Source organism: Aulonocara stuartgranti (genome assembly GCF_965226115.1).
Source record: "Aulonocara stuartgranti genome assembly, chromosome: 3".
Lineage (NCBI taxonomy): Eukaryota > Metazoa > Chordata > Actinopteri > Cichliformes > Cichlidae > Aulonocara > Aulonocara stuartgranti.
This window is the reverse complement of record NC_138941.1, coordinates 58,844,774-58,862,420: the sequence shown is the minus strand read 5'-3', so window position 1 is coordinate 58,862,420 and position 17,647 is coordinate 58,844,774. Positions and strand designations below refer to the sequence as shown.

Sequence of the window (17,647 nt, the reverse complement as noted above, 5' to 3'; positions counted from 1 at the left end):
GTCATCTGGAAAGAGCTGCAAAACCATTTTGAAGTGAAAGACTCAATGTCAGGTATCAGAAAACGTGATTGCCAATGGTGTTGCAACCAGTGATTCATCAGTAATTTATTAGTCTCAACCATTCATCACATGTTAGGTGAATGCAGAGCATAAGGCATCATTGTTCTCAGTCTTACCTACGGTATTGTAGAATAGCAAGCATCCTCTGCCACGGCTTGGTAGATACCTGGTGAAGCCATGTATGCTACTGTGATTTTCACTGTTTCTGTTTGAAGAGAGATGAAATTGAATATGTTGGTTAACAAAATTGAATCTAATTCATCCATCCATCCATTCGCTTCCACTTTCCTTTTCAGGGTCGCGGGGGGCGCTGGAGCCTATCCCAGCTGTCATAGGGCGAGAGGCGGGGTACACCCTGGACAGGTCGCCAGTCTGTCGCAGGGCCAACACACAGCGACAGACAACCATTCGCACTCACTTTCATTCGCACATTCACACCTAGTGACAATTTGGATTATCCAATTAACTTATCCCCACAAGCTGTATGTCTTTGGACGGTGGGAGGAAGCCGGAGTACCCGGAGGAAACCCATGCAAACACGGGGAGAACATGCAAACTCCACACAGAAAGACCCCGGTCTGATGGTGGAAGTGAACTCAGGACCTTCTTGCTGTACGGCAACAGTGCTAACCACCGTGCCACCGTGCCGCCCTGAATCTAATTCAATCACTTATTTACAACACTTTTCATCACATCTCAGCAATAACATTGTTTAAATTGTGATAATAGATGTAATAAACAGGGAGAACAATTTAATATCAACATAATTATTAAAGGACTACAAAATAACAGTTAGTCATAGTATTGTATATTTTGGCAACAATGTGATATTATACTAGCAATAAAATGTTCATTTCTTATTTCGTATTAGGCGGAAGAATGGTTTTGTGAAATGATCAAAATGGCTGTGCTGAAACATGTTCTGTTAGGAAAAATGTCAAAGTGTTTGGTCGACAGACCAAAGAAGGTGATTAGACTTGATGGCAGAATGAATAAGTGTAGGCGAGCATACAAAAGAAGGGATCGGCAAATAAGAGAGCGCTGAGGGCAGTTCGAGGAAACTTAGTGAATCAGGAAGTGCAGAGCATTAGTAAGGAGGAAATGTGAAGCTGTGAAGATAATGAAGAGTTGAAAGATGAGTGGTACTGATGACACAGCTGTGGGGTTATGGAAAATTCTAGAGGGTAGAGCAATTGTACTTTTTAACAAGATTTTACTAAATATTATGGTGCAGACTTATACTATAATATCACAATGATTCTCACCTAGAGGTTGAGTGCCACCCTGGTCCAAAGAATGATAAACTGGATTAGGACACAATTCAACTTCATCTGATGGAGACAAACAGTGGGAGTGAGGGAGCAGATAACCACAGCAACATCAGTAATTACGACCCATGTCTGCCTCTCATAGTCAATAATAGGATCACACCAGATAACACAGTTATTATTAAATAAGGTAAAAAATAAAATAAAATACAGTAACAGAAAATGAAATGAAATGAAATTAAAAAATAGATTTCTTATGAGAAACTTAATCTAACGGGGTGTTATTGCTGATAGTAAAGCACCATAATAGTAAAGGCATTTCTTACTGTTTGCGTTCTGTCCTGTTTGATCTCCTGTTGAGCCTGAACCACATGCCATTGTTGACCAATAGACCAAAGCTGCAATAAAAAAAGGAAAAATAACTGCAATAACCAATAATCAAAACAGATGAATACAGCAATTAAAGAAACTGAAGAAACATTAGCAACTGAAGAATAAAGTATATGTATATATCTATATATATGTATATATCTATATACATATATATATCTATAAATATGTATATATATATATATATATATATGTGTATATATGTATATGTGTATATATATATATGTGTATATATATGTATATATATGTATGTAGGTATATATATGTATATATATATATATATATATATATATATATATATATATATATATATATATATATATATATACGTATATATACATTTAATTATATAAAAATGTTTCCCCTTTTTTTTACCTCTGTAGCAGTCTTTGCGGAAGTGATAGAGTCCCACCACTGCAATCAGAGTGCTCAGTAAAATAGTGACAACGATCCAAGGTGTAGTAGCAGCACAGTGGCTCCTCTTCTTGTAACTGTCTAGATAAGTTGCTGAATGTACATTTATCGAGTTTGAAGAAAGATTAAGTATAAATTTCACTATTAATAATTTCACACTTGCATGTTTAAAATGTTACAAATCCTATACCAAAGTCCTCTAAAAGGTCCAAAGAACCTTCTTCAATAACTGATGATTAACCCCACAAAGAAAAAAAAACGTATTGAAAAGCTTTGCAAATATTTGTTTCACACATACGTATAAATATTTTTGAAAAATTGCTGTTTCTCACCTGTGAAACATGGCGCAGAGACAGACAGCCAGCTCTCTGGTGATTCTCCAGCTCCTGCGATTTTGCACTTGTAAAGTCCTTCATCAGACTTTAAAACTCCTTGGATGGTCAGGCTTCCTGAGGAGCTGCTCCTGTTGTGAACTCCATTTTTGTAGAAATCAGCTGCGATATTGGATAAAGACGTCTTGTTTCTGCAACGCAGCGTCACAGCTTCTCCCTCCATCACAGGAACAGCAGGACTCTCCAGGATCACAGAACCAGCTGAATGACAGGTGATTTCAAGTTATAAAATGTTTAACTTGTGTTTGTTTGTGACAAAATACTGCCTTCACTAAAACATACCAGTGACAGTGATGTTGATAATGTTGCTTCTCTTCCCTCCTGCTGTCCCACACCAGTATTCTCCACTGTCACTTGCATAAAGAGGATGAATGGTGCACTTTGATCCTGTTGTCGTTACTGTTGTTTTCTTACTGGTTTTGTTGCATTGCTCTACTTCCTCCTTCATCTTATATAGCACATCTCCATGAGAAGGCTCCTCACAGTAAAAACTAACTGACTCATATTCAAAAAACTGGGATTTGTTTGGAACAATATGAAGAAAAACTGCATCTGAGAAAAAAATGACAAAATACAAAAAAAGATTCAATGTTATTGCTGAATTAACAAAGAGCTGGATTTAAGTTTCATCCAATCATTCGCTTCCACTTTCCTTTTTCAGGGTTGCGAGGGGCGCTGGAACCTATCCCAGCAGTCTTAAGGCGAGAGGCGGGGTACACCCTGGACAGATTGCCACTCTGTCACAGGGGTAACGCATAGACACAGACAACCATTTGCACTCACATTCACTCCTGCATTCACACCTATGGGCAATTTAGACTTTCCAATTAACCTATCCCCACTAACTGCAGATGGCAGCATGGTGGCATGGTGATTACCACTGTTGCCTCAGAGCAAGAAGGTTATGAGTTCAGTTCCACCAGGCCAGGGTCTTTCTTTGTTGAGTTTGCATATTCTCCCTGTATATGCATGGGTTTTCAACGGCTTCCTCCCACAGTCCAAAGACATGGATTTAAGTTGTAAATTAAAAATGTGATAACTAATAAAATGTGCATAACAACTTTTGTGACCAAACCCAGTAAAGGTGGTGATTGACCAAAATGTTCTTTTTGGTGTTTAAATAAACCATCTTTTCCTCCAATCACAAAGTGATAAATAAGCAAACAGATATTACTCACCAACTTTCTGAGCATGTGCACACAGCAGAATCAGCAGAGTCATCACTAAAAAGACCAAAAATAGTTACTATAAGATGTACCCACATCTTCAGACATCTTTAGAGTTGCCAACTCTTAGAGTTAATAGTGCTATTCCTTGTTAAGTTGTTGAATAGAAACATTACTTTGTACTTGTTATTTCTAAGGTGTCACCAAAGGTTTCTGCTACATGAAAGATTTAAATAACCACAGTCTTTTAACAACATTGTTAACCTTAACAAACTCTTTATAGTTTAATTTTCATGTATAAACTGAGACAGTACTTACACAGTCTGATGCACAGAGCTCTGACCTCCATGATGTCTTGCCGGAGACCAAGCAATAGATGCTTCCTGTATGACCTTTGTAAAACAACTATGTGAAAATAGTTTTCAGAGAAGCAGAGCTGTTGCTGTGGTAGGTGAGACAGAGCACATACTGATGCTTTCAAATCTATTTGTAGCCATTTAACGGTTGTTTTATGCTTTCACTATACCAGTGATGGCCTAGCCAGTCACAGTAATCCTAACAGCTTATAACTAAATTTTCATGGTAGCACTAAAAAAAGCTCATGTTGCTTTAAGTCATTTGAACTGATCACCAATAACAAAGCACTGACTAAATAAATATTTTGCACCGTTTAGTTGTACAGATATTAAACTGGTGGGACACCAGCATCAATAACAGAGCTGTGTTCTCACAGTCTGACACAGAGGCAAACACAAGAGTTTCAGATTATTCAATTTACTGGTCAAAATCTACAGTTCTTCCAATTTTTTGCTCCTTCCATAATTCTTCTTCTACCCCACTCCAACCTGGAAATATTAAATACTTAGGTATTAATATCTCTCCTAAGCTTGCAGATTTAATAAAGTTAAACGACATCCCACTTCTAAAGAAAGTAGAAGGCAATCTGGCTAGATGTTAATCTTTACCCATATCACTCATGGGAAGGAGCATTTGTCATGGTCCTGGGCCATGTTGGCCCAGTGTTCTTAGTTTTCTTGTATGTTTGTATTTTGTTCCTTGCTTAGGCCATGTTTTCTGAGTTGCCCTGTTGTGTTGTTCCCTAAGTGTTTTCCCTTCATGGCTTTTACCCCCTGTGTGCCCCTCTGTGTATCTGTGAGCCCTCGTCTCTCCTTATGTTTTATTCCATGTTTCCCCTGCCCATTATGTCTAAGTTCTCCCCGTGCTCTCTCTTCCCCCTGTGTGCCCTCTATGTATTTATGAGCCCTCGTCTCCCTTTGTGGTTGTTTCATGTTTTCCCAGCCCGTTATGTCTGTGTTTTCCCCGTGCTCTCTCTCTCCTCCTGTCTGAACCTCTGTGCACTTCCTGTTTACTTTGTGACTCTCACGCCCGTACATGTCATGTTCAGTTCACCCCGCCCTGTCTCGTTATGATTATCAGTGTCACCTGTGTTCCCCGTGTGTTCCCACTTTCCTCGTTAACCCTCTGTGTATTTCTGTCTGCATCTCCCTCTGTTCAGCGTGACGTCGTCCCTCATGCTGCGTGGATTTCCCTGTGTCTCTCCCTCTGAGTGTTAGTTTACTTTTCCCAGTTTAGTTTTGTATTTCCTATGTTCTGCCTCTTCAGCAATAAAGCTGCCTTTTGAGTTCATCCCCGTTTGTGTGAGTTTTGCATTTTGGGTCCTCCTCCTGCCTGCCACACAGCCGAGCCTTGACAGTACGACGTCACCAGATATGGACCCAGCAGCACTCAACCCACCAGAAGAACTGCGTCTGGACATTATCTACTCCGTGGAAAGACTCCTGCATCTGTGGCTCGAACATGAGGGGAAGGAATTTCGCCGTGCTGTGGAAACCAAACTACAGCGTTTAATCTCTGGTCTTCCCTGGCTACTCAGTGCGCTCCACCCACTCGAACAGGATTTAATCCGCAACGAGCTCCACCTTCATCCCCCAGCTGCTACTACCCACCTGCCTGAAGGGCCGGATGTGGAGCCGCTCGGCCCGTCAGAGCCATCATCAAAAAAGAAACGGCATTCACGCCGCCGACGCGCCACCCCACAGCCGGACATTCGGCCCTCTAATTCACCTGCTGTGCTACCAGAAGCTCAGTTAGCTCCCTCGCAGCCCTTCACAGCTCAGTTAGCTCCCTCGCAGCCCTTCACAGCTCAGTTAGCTCCCTCGCAGCCCTTCACAGCTCAGTTAGCTCCCTCGCAGCCCTTCACAGCTCAGTTAGCTCCCTCGCAGCCCTTCACAGCTCCGTTAGCTCCCTCGCAGCCCTTCACAGCTCCGTTAGCTCCCTCGCAGCCCTTCACAGCTCCGTTAGCTCCCTCGCAGCCCTTCACAGCTCCGTTAGCTCCCTCGCAGCCCTTCACAGCTCCGTTAGCTCCCTCGCAGCCCTTCACAGCTCCGTTAGCTCCCTCGCAGCCCTTCACAGCTCCGTTAGCTCCCTCGCAGCCCTTCACAGCTCCGTTAGCGCCCTCGCAGCCCTTCACAGCTCCGTTAGCTCCCTCGCCGCCACCCTCAGTTCAGTTAGCTCCCTCGCCGCCACCCTCAGTTCAGTTAGCTCCCTCGCCGCCACCCTCAGTTCAGTTAGCTCCCTCGCAGCCACCCTCAGTTCAGTTAGCTCCCTCGCAGCCACCCTCAGTTCAGTCTCCTGTGTCCCCGCTAGCTCAGCCATTTACTCCACCACAAGCTCCATTTTCACCTCTACCATCGCTTCAGTCATCAGTTCGGTCTGCCACTCAGTCGCCCTTAGCTCCATCATCCACACTACCACCTGTTTCTCTTCCACCACAACCGTCACTACACCCAGCCACTCAGGCTGCTACTCAGCCAGTCATTCAACCCATAGCCCTGCCGTTACCATACCCCGTAGCTGAGTCACTAGCCGTCCGACCCACAGCCACTTCAGCCACTCCTTCACCCGTTACACCTCCACTACAACCATCACTGCAGTCTCCAGTGTCCCCAGTGCAGTCTCCAGTGTCCCCAGTGCAGTCTCCAGTGTCCCCAGTGCAGTCTCCAGTGTCCCCAGTGCAGCATCCCTTAGCACAGTCATCCACTCAATCACCAGCTCCACTTTCCCCTCAACTATCACTACCACCTCTAGCTCAATCTCCTGTGCACTCACCTCTGGTTCATTCTCCTGTGAAGTCATCTACTCCACTGCCTACTCCACTCTCACCACCTCCGTTACAACAGACATCAGTTCAGTCCCCTGTGCCAGTGCAGACGCCCTCAGTTCAGTCCCCCGTGCAGTTATCTACTTCACCACCATCAGTAGCTCAGCTCCCACTCTCATCCGCCTCTCCAGTAGCTCAGCTCGCACCTGAACCATTGGCCCAGTCCCCGATAGCGATACGGTCTTCTGTTCGGCTTAACATTCAGCCAGGGGTCCCAAACCTCTCTGGCTCTACATCAGCTCCTGCTGGAAGCTCGGATGAGCTCATCCAGGACTCCGTGGCTCCCACGCCGCCATCTACCTCGTCCGCTGGGGGTTCCAGTGAGCCCGGCCAGCACCTCCTCGTCTCCGCTGGAGGGTCCGAGGGGCCCGTTCAGCCTCCTGTCTCCGCTGGAGGGTCCGAGGGGCCCGTTCAGCCTCCTGTCTCCGCTGGAGGGTCCGAGGGGCCCGTTCGGCCTCCTGTCTCCGCTGGAGGGTCCGAGGGGCCCGTTCAGCCTCACGCCGCATCAGCTGGAGGGCCCGAGGAGCCTGTCCAGCCGCCATCTGCGACCGCTTCGTCATCGCCTGGGCCAGCCTCAGCCTCTGCTTCTGCTACGTCTGGCCCGGCCTCCGAGTCTTCGTCCTCGTCTGGCCCGGCCTCCGAATCTTCGTCCTCGTCTGGCCCGGCCTCCGAGCCTTCGTCTGCTGCAGCCTCCTCAGAGCCTTCGTCTGCTGCAGCCTCAGCCTGTGCTTCGCCTGGTCCCGCCTTGACTGGTCCCGTCTCGACTGGTCCTGTGCCCACCGGGCCTCGGCCAGTACGCCTGACACTGGAGAGCCGCCGCCGCTGCCTTCCGCGCGGCCGGCCCCCTGAACTGCACCGCCTTCGCCTGGGTGGCCGCCGTCGCCTTCCGCACGGTCGGCCCCCGGACCAGCGCTGTCATCGTCGCCGCCGCCTCCCGCGCGGTCGGCCTCCTGAACTGCTCCGTCGTCTCCTTCACCGCCGCCGTTGCCTTGCGCACGGCCGGCCTCCTGAACTGTTTCCACGTCGCCGCCGTTGCCTTGCGCACGGCCGGCCTCCTGAACTGTTTCCGCGTCTCCGCCGTTGCCTTCCGCACGGTCGGCCTCCTGAACTGTTTCCACGTCTCCGCCGTTGCCTTCCGCATGGTCGGCCCCCTGAACTGCTCTGTGTTTGGGTTATTTTCTTGGGCTCCGGTGTTTGCTGTGCTCTTCTTTTGTTTTCTGTTCCGGGCCCTCCGTCCTGAGCCCCCGCCGCCCGCCCTGGGTTGTTTTCTGTTTGGTTTTGTTTTTCTGTGTTTGGGCTGTCTGGAGCCAGCCCTTGAGGGGGGGGTACTGTCATGGTCCTGGGCCATGTTGGCCCAGTGTTCTTAGTTTTCTTGTATGTTTGTATTTTGTTCCTTGCTTAGGCCATGTTTTCTGAGTTGCCCTGTTGTGTTGTTCCCTAAGTGTTTTCCCTTCATGGCTTTTACCCCCTGTGTGCCCCTCTGTGTATCTGTGAGCCCTCGTCTCTCCTTATGTTTTATTCCATGTTTCCCCTGCCCATTATGTCTAAGTTCTCCCCGTGCTCTCTCTTCCCCCTGTGTGCCCTCTATGTATTTATGAGCCCTCGTCTCCCTTTGTGGTTGTTTCATGTTTTCCCAGCCCGTTATGTCTGTGTTTTCCCCGTGCTCTCTCTCTCCTCCTGTCTGAACCTCTGTGCACTTCCTGTTTACTTTGTGACTCTCACGCCCGTACATGTCATGTTCAGTTCACCCCGCCCTGTCTCGTTATGATTATCAGTGTCACCTGTGTTCCCCGTGTGTTCCCACTTTCCTCGTTAACCCTCTGTGTATTTCTGTCTGCGTCTCCCTCTGTTCAGCGTGACGTCGTCCCTCATGCTGCGTGGATTTCCCTGTGTCTCTCCCTCCGAGTGTTAGTTTACTTTTCCCAGTTTAGTTTTGTATTTCCTATGTTCTGCCTCTTCAGCAATAAAGCTGCCTTTTGAGTTCATCCCCGTTTGTGTGAGTTTTGCATTTTGGGTCCTCCTCCTGCCTGCCACACAGCCGAGCCTTGACAGCATTGCTATAAAAATGATGGTCTTGCCAAAAAAAACCCAACTATTTATTTTCAGTGACCCCGAACGAACCATCACAAGATTGGTTCAGATCTCTGAATTCATATATGTCTTCCTTTGGAAAGACAAACCCCCGCGTTCAGCTACAAAGGACCAAATATAAAGGAGGACTAGATCTGCCTAACTTTCAACACTACTTCTTAGCCAACAGGCTTCCGTTCATGTCATACCCCCTTAGATGAGCCTTGGCTAGATGTAGAACAGGCACTATGCAATAATCTAGAGATTTCAGACTTACCATTTATCAGCTCAAACATCAAGCGACATGAATGGTTTAAAAGCATCAATGTCAGCTCTTCTTTGACAGCATGGTGGGAGATTCTAAAAATAACGGGTCTTCATTAACCCATGCAAACGTACAGGGGATGTGTGCATGAGGGTGGGAGTGCACGTTTGTGCCTGTGTGCACCTGTTCGTCTGTGTCTATATGTCAGGTCGATCCCAGACTCCACCTTTCTGGGAACATCTCAGGCCCTCCAAAGTAGGGATGGGTACCGGTATCCGGTTCTGACATAAACGGTAGTAACCAGACCAAAAAGCAGCGCACATTTCAGTGCTTTATTTCGGTGCTTTTTTTTTTCATGAGATGTCATACACTATGGATTCTAGCTGATCATTTTACCTTTACAAGGAGGTAAAATGCCCAGGTACATATGTTTTTTTAGAGCAGAGCTAAAGAAGCGGTCAAAAGTCTGGCTGTACTTCACAGCAAAAGATGCAAACTCAGCAGCCTGCAGCAAGTGCTTTAAGCCCCACGCCCCCGGTACCGGGGCAGAAAGGAGGAGATCACGTTTAATCGGTTATAACACGGGGTGAGAAATAGTGGTGCAACGGATCTGTAATCCGAACCGATCCCACTCCACAGTTTGGCACGCACGTGATCCGAAGATTTGAAAAAGAAGAAAAATGTTAGCGGAGGGGACTGGGGTCAGACTAAAATAAATTTATTCTCCTCAGATAATTTTTTTCCAAAGATTCTTTCTTTTGTTATCAATATTTCTCATCACGTTGATTGATGTTCAAGGGGTCTCCTCTCCCATAAGTTTGATTCTAATTCCTGCCGCGGTGATGTTAAATTGGGGTGAAACATCATCATAGCAGCTTTGACTGGCAGCTGCAGTCACGGAGAAACTTGCGTATCTCTGTTCGGGAATAGCAGATAGAGCGTAGGCTCTGAGAGGAGGACCAGCGTTTACGCTACGAAAACACGACCGAGTGTTTTAACCTGACAGCCTGAGGTGTTCTTCAGTAAACTGGACTACCCGACAGAAGCTGCACTTTTTCGGTAAGTTAAACGTGTTTGTCAGCTAATCCGTAACTACCGTCCTTAGCTCGGTCCTGAGACCTAGCTAGCTAAGATGAGCACTCGGCTGTCGGGGTTCGTTTAGCTGATCTGTGCAGGTGAATGAATTTACTAAAGAAATCAAGAGAAACGCTCCGGGCTACTCAGTCACTAATTACTGTACTTTTGTTACAAGTATTATACTGTAAAAGCAACAGGCTGCATCCTGCTTCAGCTCCTGTGCAGAGCTGAATATTAAATATGTGCAAACAACAGCATGTTTTCAGTCTCTTGCCACATCTGTAAAGACAATAACTTTAAAAAAAAAAGCTTGTACCTTGTAGCTCCTCATTAATCAGTAACTATGGATTGAAGTACTGTAGTGTACTGTAATACTGAAAAAAATGTAAGAGAACAACTTCAGATCCTGAGTGTGTGAGGACAGAAGAATCAGCTTTATTTCAGATTGGAGAGATAAACTTTATATTTTAGTTTGTGATGGTTCTGTTCTCTTTGTGATTACAGGAGCTGCCCTCAGATTCAGACCTCAGCACCACCCAGTGACAGCAGACAGATCATCCAACATGTTCACATGTTAACTTCAAAATGAACTGATGTAAACAGTACAAAGGTTAAAGTACCACATGTGCTGTAGTGAAAGCTGCAGCTGTTTTATTGATGTCAATAAAAAAATTGTACTTAGTAGTCAGTATAAGCTTTTAATGATCTAAGTTTACATGTGATAGAATACTGCATGATGACCTTTTTATTACTTAGACTGATTGTTCACTATAAGACTTGTTCTGTTCTTATCAGTTTCTTCCCACAGCGATAGTAAGAGCTGAACAAGCAGTTTTCACTCCCTACCAGAAAAAGGAGCTGCTTCCCACAAACCGCACACACACACAACCACATACGCACATGCTCACGTATCAACATTCCACTGAACAAATGTATTCACTGTTGTATTACTCTTCTTGTGTATAAATAAAGACAAGCACAAGAACAGAGCGCGCACATCACAGGCCCCCACTCTGGTGTGAGCGCTCTATGACCGCCCTTGCAAGTAAAATCTGCAGAGTGTGTTTTTCTACTCTCTGACTCTCAGCTGAAGAAGTGTCTTTTAGAATAAATCTCTTGACAATTGATAACGTTAAAGACAAAAAGTCACTTGTATGATGAACTACAAACTTGTGATCTGGAATTCTTTCACAGTTTTTTGCAGATGGTGTGTTATTTACCATAAAGTGATTCAGAGTTAATCATACCAGAGTAACCAGAGAGGATCATATATATTTTTAAATATATAACTTTCTACAGGACTGAATATAATATCTTTATGTAAAAGTCAAGAGCCTCTGGGAGTATCTGAGTATTTATAACATTACACAAGCCAAAGGTCTCCATCACAGTGTTCATGAAATGCTGGGTTTATCCATCTTCTGGGGCGGGCCTACGGAGTAGTGCTGAAGATTTCCCTGTGAGGGAGCTGCTGGTGAAGATCATGAGTCCTGCTTGATCAATGCGATGAGCTTCAGTGTTCCTGGTGTTTCTTAAATGAAGCCTCTCTCAGTGGGTCAGCAGAACTTCTGGCACAGGACAGCTGTGATGAAAGAAAGGGAAGAAGTGTCTCCAAACCTCTGGACCCAGGAAACCCAGCTTGGTCCTGATGGTCTCCCTCACTAGTTTCTCTCCAGGGTGAATGTAGCTGTTGATATAATATGGACTCTATTATTAAATGAAAAGAACAAATTAGACTACATTACTGAAACGTTCTGCTGATGTTTTCAAAGTTTCCTTGTTACCAGGCTGAAGAGATTTAAACAGTTTTAGATCCATTACACTCACAGTCTTAAATGTTAAAATCTCCAAGGACAGCATTATATTTTTGATATTAACAGTAACTCTGGGCTTCTGTGGAGTGTGTAGTCGATCTCATCGCTGTCTAAAAATGGATTAAAAAACCATAAGAAGTGCTGAATCCTTCAACAACACAGACTATTAGAGTAGCAGCTGTCTGTGTGAAGCACTTGCTGCAGGGTTGCGCCATGGACGTATTCAGCTGTCAACAAAAAGCAGGACTCAGTGCGGGCAACTGCCATGAGTTTGACGATGTTGAGACAGTCTCCTAATAAAACAGAAACATCTCCGAATAAAAAACAAAAAAATCACATTTCACCACTGTCGCTAGCTAGAATGAATTAGCCAGACAAAAATAGTACTGATTTGGTTTCGTACAAAACTAGCTTTCCTTCTCTGATATGTAACTTTCACAACATAACCGCAACTTAATATAACACAACTGTGGCAAAAATATGAACAAAAGGTCGTGTCCAAATTCATGGGCTGCATCCTCCTGAGGACCCGGCCTTCGCGGTCTACGTGGGCCGGGTCCTCAGAAGGTCGGGTAGGCCGGAAGTAAACGGCCGTGAAATTGGACGGTCTAGCCTTCAGATTAACGTCACCGCTGTCTCGGTGGAGTTTAATAAACTCAGCCGTCTGCTCCTTGCTATCTAAAATATAACAGGACACTGGCGTAAATTCTCGACTGTCTCATACTTATGTTTAATCAGTTTTCTGTTTGACGTTTAGTCAGCTGTGTAGAAACCAAGGAGGAACCCACCCGGGGGATTAATAAAGTTTAATTTTATCTAATCTAATCAAATAACTTTAATCTCAGCCAAACCGATTTACTCACGAACAAACAAAACACTGAAAAAAGGCCCAACAATAACATTTTTAGGTTGTCTAAGTAACTTATATATTACGTTTAACCAGAGCAGCGAAAGTCCGCGGTGATCTGAAAATGATGTGCCGGGAGTTGGGCCGTTCTCAGCCGCATCAGTAACCCTCGAGCTCCCGGCTAGCTATCGAGCTGGTCGGCTGCATTCGGAGGAGTCGGAGACAGCCTTCGGTGCGTCGCTGTGACGTAATCGGTCTACAAATGCAGCCTCAGGAGGATGCAGCCCATGAATTTGGACACGACCAAAGTTAAACTTACATTATGTCGTTAGGAGCCTGAACTGCGGTAAAACTCCGGTGAGGTCAATGACCTTACGCTCTCCCACTGTCACACGTTGATGACGTATTTGGAAATCAATTCGGGTGGGACGTGACAACACCGCCACCTGCAGCAAGATTTTCTCTCTGGAACCTTGTGTTCTGATACCTGACAACTTTTTTCTTGAGAACTGACGATGTCCTAAAATGTACACAGTACATGTGACTGGACAGACATCACATGCAGTAAATTTGGGCCCACGTGGGTTTTGGCCTTGGAACGTCTGATTGGTTGAAGTAACGTGAAGGTGGCTTCATTACTGTGATTCTATTGGCTCAAACAATTAAAAAGAGGCGTCAATCATGCAAATTGGCCAAAAGAATCAAAAGTTACAGCCCCTCAGAGTTTAAAGGGCCAATTAAGCGCTCCATGCGCACGGCAGAAAAGGTCCATTATCATGTAAATGTGTGGTTAATTCTTCAAAAATATATTTAAAAAAATCATTTTTAGGCATGTTAATAAAATTTATTAATTTCTGCTCTTAAATACCTGAAAAATTCAACTGGCATGGTGTACAATTGTGTGCCAAAATTGGACATTTTTGTACAACGTCTGGATATTCGTGCATTGACAGCGCTGCAATTTTTCACTCTTTCACTTTAAAAACATAAATCTTTGCACAAATGATGTTTATATGTTGGTTACTGAATTTCTGTAATGAAATGTGAACTGAGTACCGATTTGGCACCGGTATCGGATAAAACCTAAACGATACCCATCCCTACTCCAAAGTGTGGAGGCTTATCTCCCTTCACCATACTTCCTGCCAGTGGCTGATGCCCTCAGGCGTCAGTGCGTTGGTGTTTCTTGGTGTCCAGGGCTGGGCGCTCAGGTGTGTACTGGCTCACTCCCGGTGGCAGCATGGCGGGGCCTGCCACCCGTGGCTCAGTCCTCTTCCAGGGTGTGGGGGATCCTCAGCCCTCCTCAGCCTCTGGGCCTGTTGCTCAATTCCCTCTGGCACAGCTGGCTTCCTGCAGAGCCTGCAGGCACATCACTGCAGTCCCCTCTGGCTTCTGCTCCGTGGCTGCTGGGTGACCCCTCATCTGGGGCTCTCCTCAGCTCTTCCCAGGAGGGTGGCAAGGATGCCCCTCCGGTGGTCCTCCTTGGGCTCTTGCACTCCGGGGAGTCTGGATCTCCTCCATGCCTGCTTCATGCCCTGGGGGACAGAGCTCTACACCCTCTAGCAGATCGTTACTTGGAGAAACCTTTTGAATACAAGTGTGCTGATCCACACAGGTGTGCACAAAGGTGTTAACAGACACCAACTACACCTTTCTTGGCTGCTACCTCAAAGCACATTATGTGCTGTCCGTCTTGCGTGCTGCACAACAACATTCAATATTTAGTATTTACTGTTATTTACTGTTATCTAGATTAATGCAATGGTGCTGTGTTTATTATGTTGCTGTCTTTTTTTGTTCTCTCTTTTTATTCTCTCTCAACAAGTGATCCAGGAGATTTTTTTTTCTTTTAAGTGTCCTTCCTCACTGTCCTCCTTCCTCTCTGTTTTTCTGTTCCTTCATCTTTCTCTCTCCCTTTCCTATCCCACCAACCATGTCTGTCCCATCAGTAACAACTGAAAACCAAATAAAATAAATGATAACAACAAAGGTCGGTCAAATGGACCAAAATGACAAGGCTGTGATGATTCACTTGGCAAAGCAAATCCTTTGGGTATATTTGTTGGTTTTCACAGATAAATTCTGACGGCTAAAAAACCAAACAGGACAGGCAACAAAAACAAAGAAAAAACATTCCCCTAACTAGAAAGTGTTGATACTCAGAGCACTTGGGCTCTATCTTGGCTATTTTTACATCTTTTACATCTGATCCCATTGTTTTAGCACTAATATTCCCCCGTTGAAAAGATCCTGTAGAATAAGGAGGGGATGTTTTTCTCATTATCATTTAATATTTTAATATGTCATGATTAGTTCATTAGAAGTATATAACCAGCTTTGCATTAAGCATAAATTGAAGTTTTTGATCTTATATTATTCTTTGCATTACAGTGATGGTGATAACTTTAATTTGATCTTTCTTATAGGTATCAGAATAATAACATGATTTTCCATTGCAGATGTAACCATGATCATTCCATACACATTGCAGTTTGTTGCTCATTCTAGAGTTGTGCTCAAGGTAATTAAAGGTTAAAAGCTACAGCCAGCGCGAGTCTGGCTGATCTATGGAGGGCAAAGGCTTTGAGCTTGGAAGGCCGCATGCGCTTACACAGCACTTATAAGATGTCATTCTTGGTGATTTTGTGCTTAGTCATGTTTTAATATGTTTTAAGTAGAAGTAGCTGATCCAGCAATATTCATTTAATATTATATACTTGATTTAGAGCAATACACACTAATGGTCTTAATAAATGAAAGAGTCCTTGTAGCTGCCATGTTGTGTCTCAGCAGGGTACAGATGGTTCCAGGAGAAGGGGGGCAGTTAGCGTCTGCCCTCGGGAAGGAGACAATGTTATTCTTTGTGTTAAATAAAATTGTCAACATTGATTGTATTACACCTGTCACTACGCATGAGGGGGCGTTCTAATACCCTGATTTCATAAAACTATGGAAATGTGTTTTTTGAGATGAGATCTGAGACTGTCTGCATACAGTGTCCATCTCCCACGTGTGTGATCATTAAATCATCGTTTGACTCAACCCGACCGGACCAGTGTTGTTATTGTGGGTTTTTCCTCTGGTGTCCATCTCCAATATTTTTGAACCATAACATTTTGGGGGCTCGTCCTGTGGTATTGGGGTGGACGTGCGAGGTGTGGACGGTCTGAGGTTGTCGAGCGGACAGGCACGGACCAGGGATCTGATGTGAGTGAGCTCCGCGGGTGCTTCTAAAGGTAAGGCACTGCCTGTTGAGTTGATTCCCAAATTGTGCCAAATTGGGCTGCATTAAATTAAAAGTTTGCTCACTGACGTTGCTGGTGGGTGTCTGTTTTGATTTTGATGAGAATCACCGGGTGTTATGCAGTTAAAGTTGTTTAAGAGTATTTAATGAAATTGAAGAAATATGAAAGTAATAATGTTGGGTTTGAGTCCCTGGATATTGAGCTGAAGGCTCAGGTAGTTTGGTAGGGAAATTAGGACAGAAACTGTTCCAGAAGTAACAGATACTGTTTAATAGTTTTACAAATTAGGACAGAAACTGTTCCAGAAGTAACAGAGACTGTTTAATTGGTCGTAAAAAAGTTATCTTTCTTCGGTAGGACCCGTTATGGTAAAATTTTTCAAAATCGGTTAGGTTAAAATTATTATAGGACGGCAGCCCAGAAGTCTGCTAAGAAGCACATAGCCCGGGGGTTACGCCCCCTCCTGGCCGTGGACGCACGGTCTTGACCTGTCGCCGAACAGGGGTAGTTCAGTTTTGGTTTAACTGTGGGGTACAGGGCATCCCGAAATAAGCTAGGAGTTACCGAGACTCCTCATCGTTTGAAACGGTGTCATGTGCTTGTTTGGACAAAGTTAAATTGAGTTAGGGATTTAGAAGTTAGGTCAGAAACTGTTCCCAGAAGTAACAGATACTGTTTGATTGATTACAAAAAAGTGAAGCTTTCTTCGGTTGGACCCGTTAATTTAAATTTGTCGAAATTTGTTAGGTGCTGAATTTGTCAGGCCTGTCAGTGGTTGTAAATATAAGACGTCTTTGTGATATAAAATAGAGTTTTGTCTGAGCTTTGTGTGACCCTGCGTGTGATGAGAGCGCAGCTGCAGCGCTGAGAGCTATTTTTAGACGGTGTGAACATGCAAATGAGTGTGTGGCTGGGAGGAGAACAGAGCTTTTCACTTCCTGCCCAGAGTGTGTGTGAGCCTTAGAAGCAGAAGGCCTTTTATTGCTGAAAGCCTGTAAAGAAGCTGCTGGTTTTGATGTTATAACAATGTAAATAGTTTTTGATTTAAAGAGAGTGGTTTAAATAATTTTCAGACACACCTTGCAAATGTGCTTATAATGAGTTGGCACTCGGCCTTTGAAGGTCAGAAGCTTCATTCGGCGTGACTGTCCGGATTGATAAAGTGTAGTAAATGCTTTGAGTGCAGAGGGTTAAATGCAAACAAGCTTACAAACACATAGGTTATGATCAGAATAGGTCCCTAGAAGGCTTTTGAACGTTTTAAACCAAGTGGGAACCACTAGAACGTTATTTGTTAATCACAGTTGATTTATGTAATGTAAAAATCATTTAAGACTGAGTAACTTCAGTTTTTGAGGAGCATAAGAGAGTGTTCCTAGATCAGAGTAAGCTGCTGTAAGTCAATTGAAAACAATTTAATTGATTCTTAAATATTTTATACTGATAACACAACTGATT

The 17,647-nt window shown here is 44.5% G+C and overlaps 2 protein-coding genes and 1 long non-coding RNA gene across 3 annotated transcripts in view; 1 reads left to right on the top strand and 2 right to left on the bottom strand.

Moving 5' to 3' along the window:
* Positions 1–17,647, top strand: part of LOC309701829 (butyrophilin subfamily 3 member A2-like) — a 329,790-nt gene that overhangs the window by 224,221 nt on the left and 87,922 nt on the right. The window lies entirely within an intron of this gene.
* On the bottom strand, positions 227–1,695 carry LOC309702673. Its single transcript, XR_014275701.1, has 3 exons — positions 1,655–1,695; positions 1,326–1,391; positions 227–265 (listed from the first exon to the last, which is right to left on the bottom strand). It is a non-coding gene; the product is annotated as an uncharacterized lncRNA (long non-coding RNA).
* Positions 1,789–9,236, bottom strand: LOC309703152 (sialoadhesin-like; the record flags this gene model as incomplete). The annotated part of the gene is made up of 7 exons (XM_082527862.1): positions 9,219–9,236; positions 4,009–4,082; positions 3,703–3,747; positions 2,807–3,076; positions 2,465–2,725; positions 2,131–2,225; positions 1,789–1,797 (listed from the first exon to the last, which is right to left on the bottom strand). Exons 2-7 carry the CDS (start codon positions 4,037–4,039, stop codon positions 1,789–1,791), a joined length of 711 nt encoding a protein of 236 aa, XP_082383988.1. The 5' UTR covers positions 4,040–4,082; positions 9,219–9,236.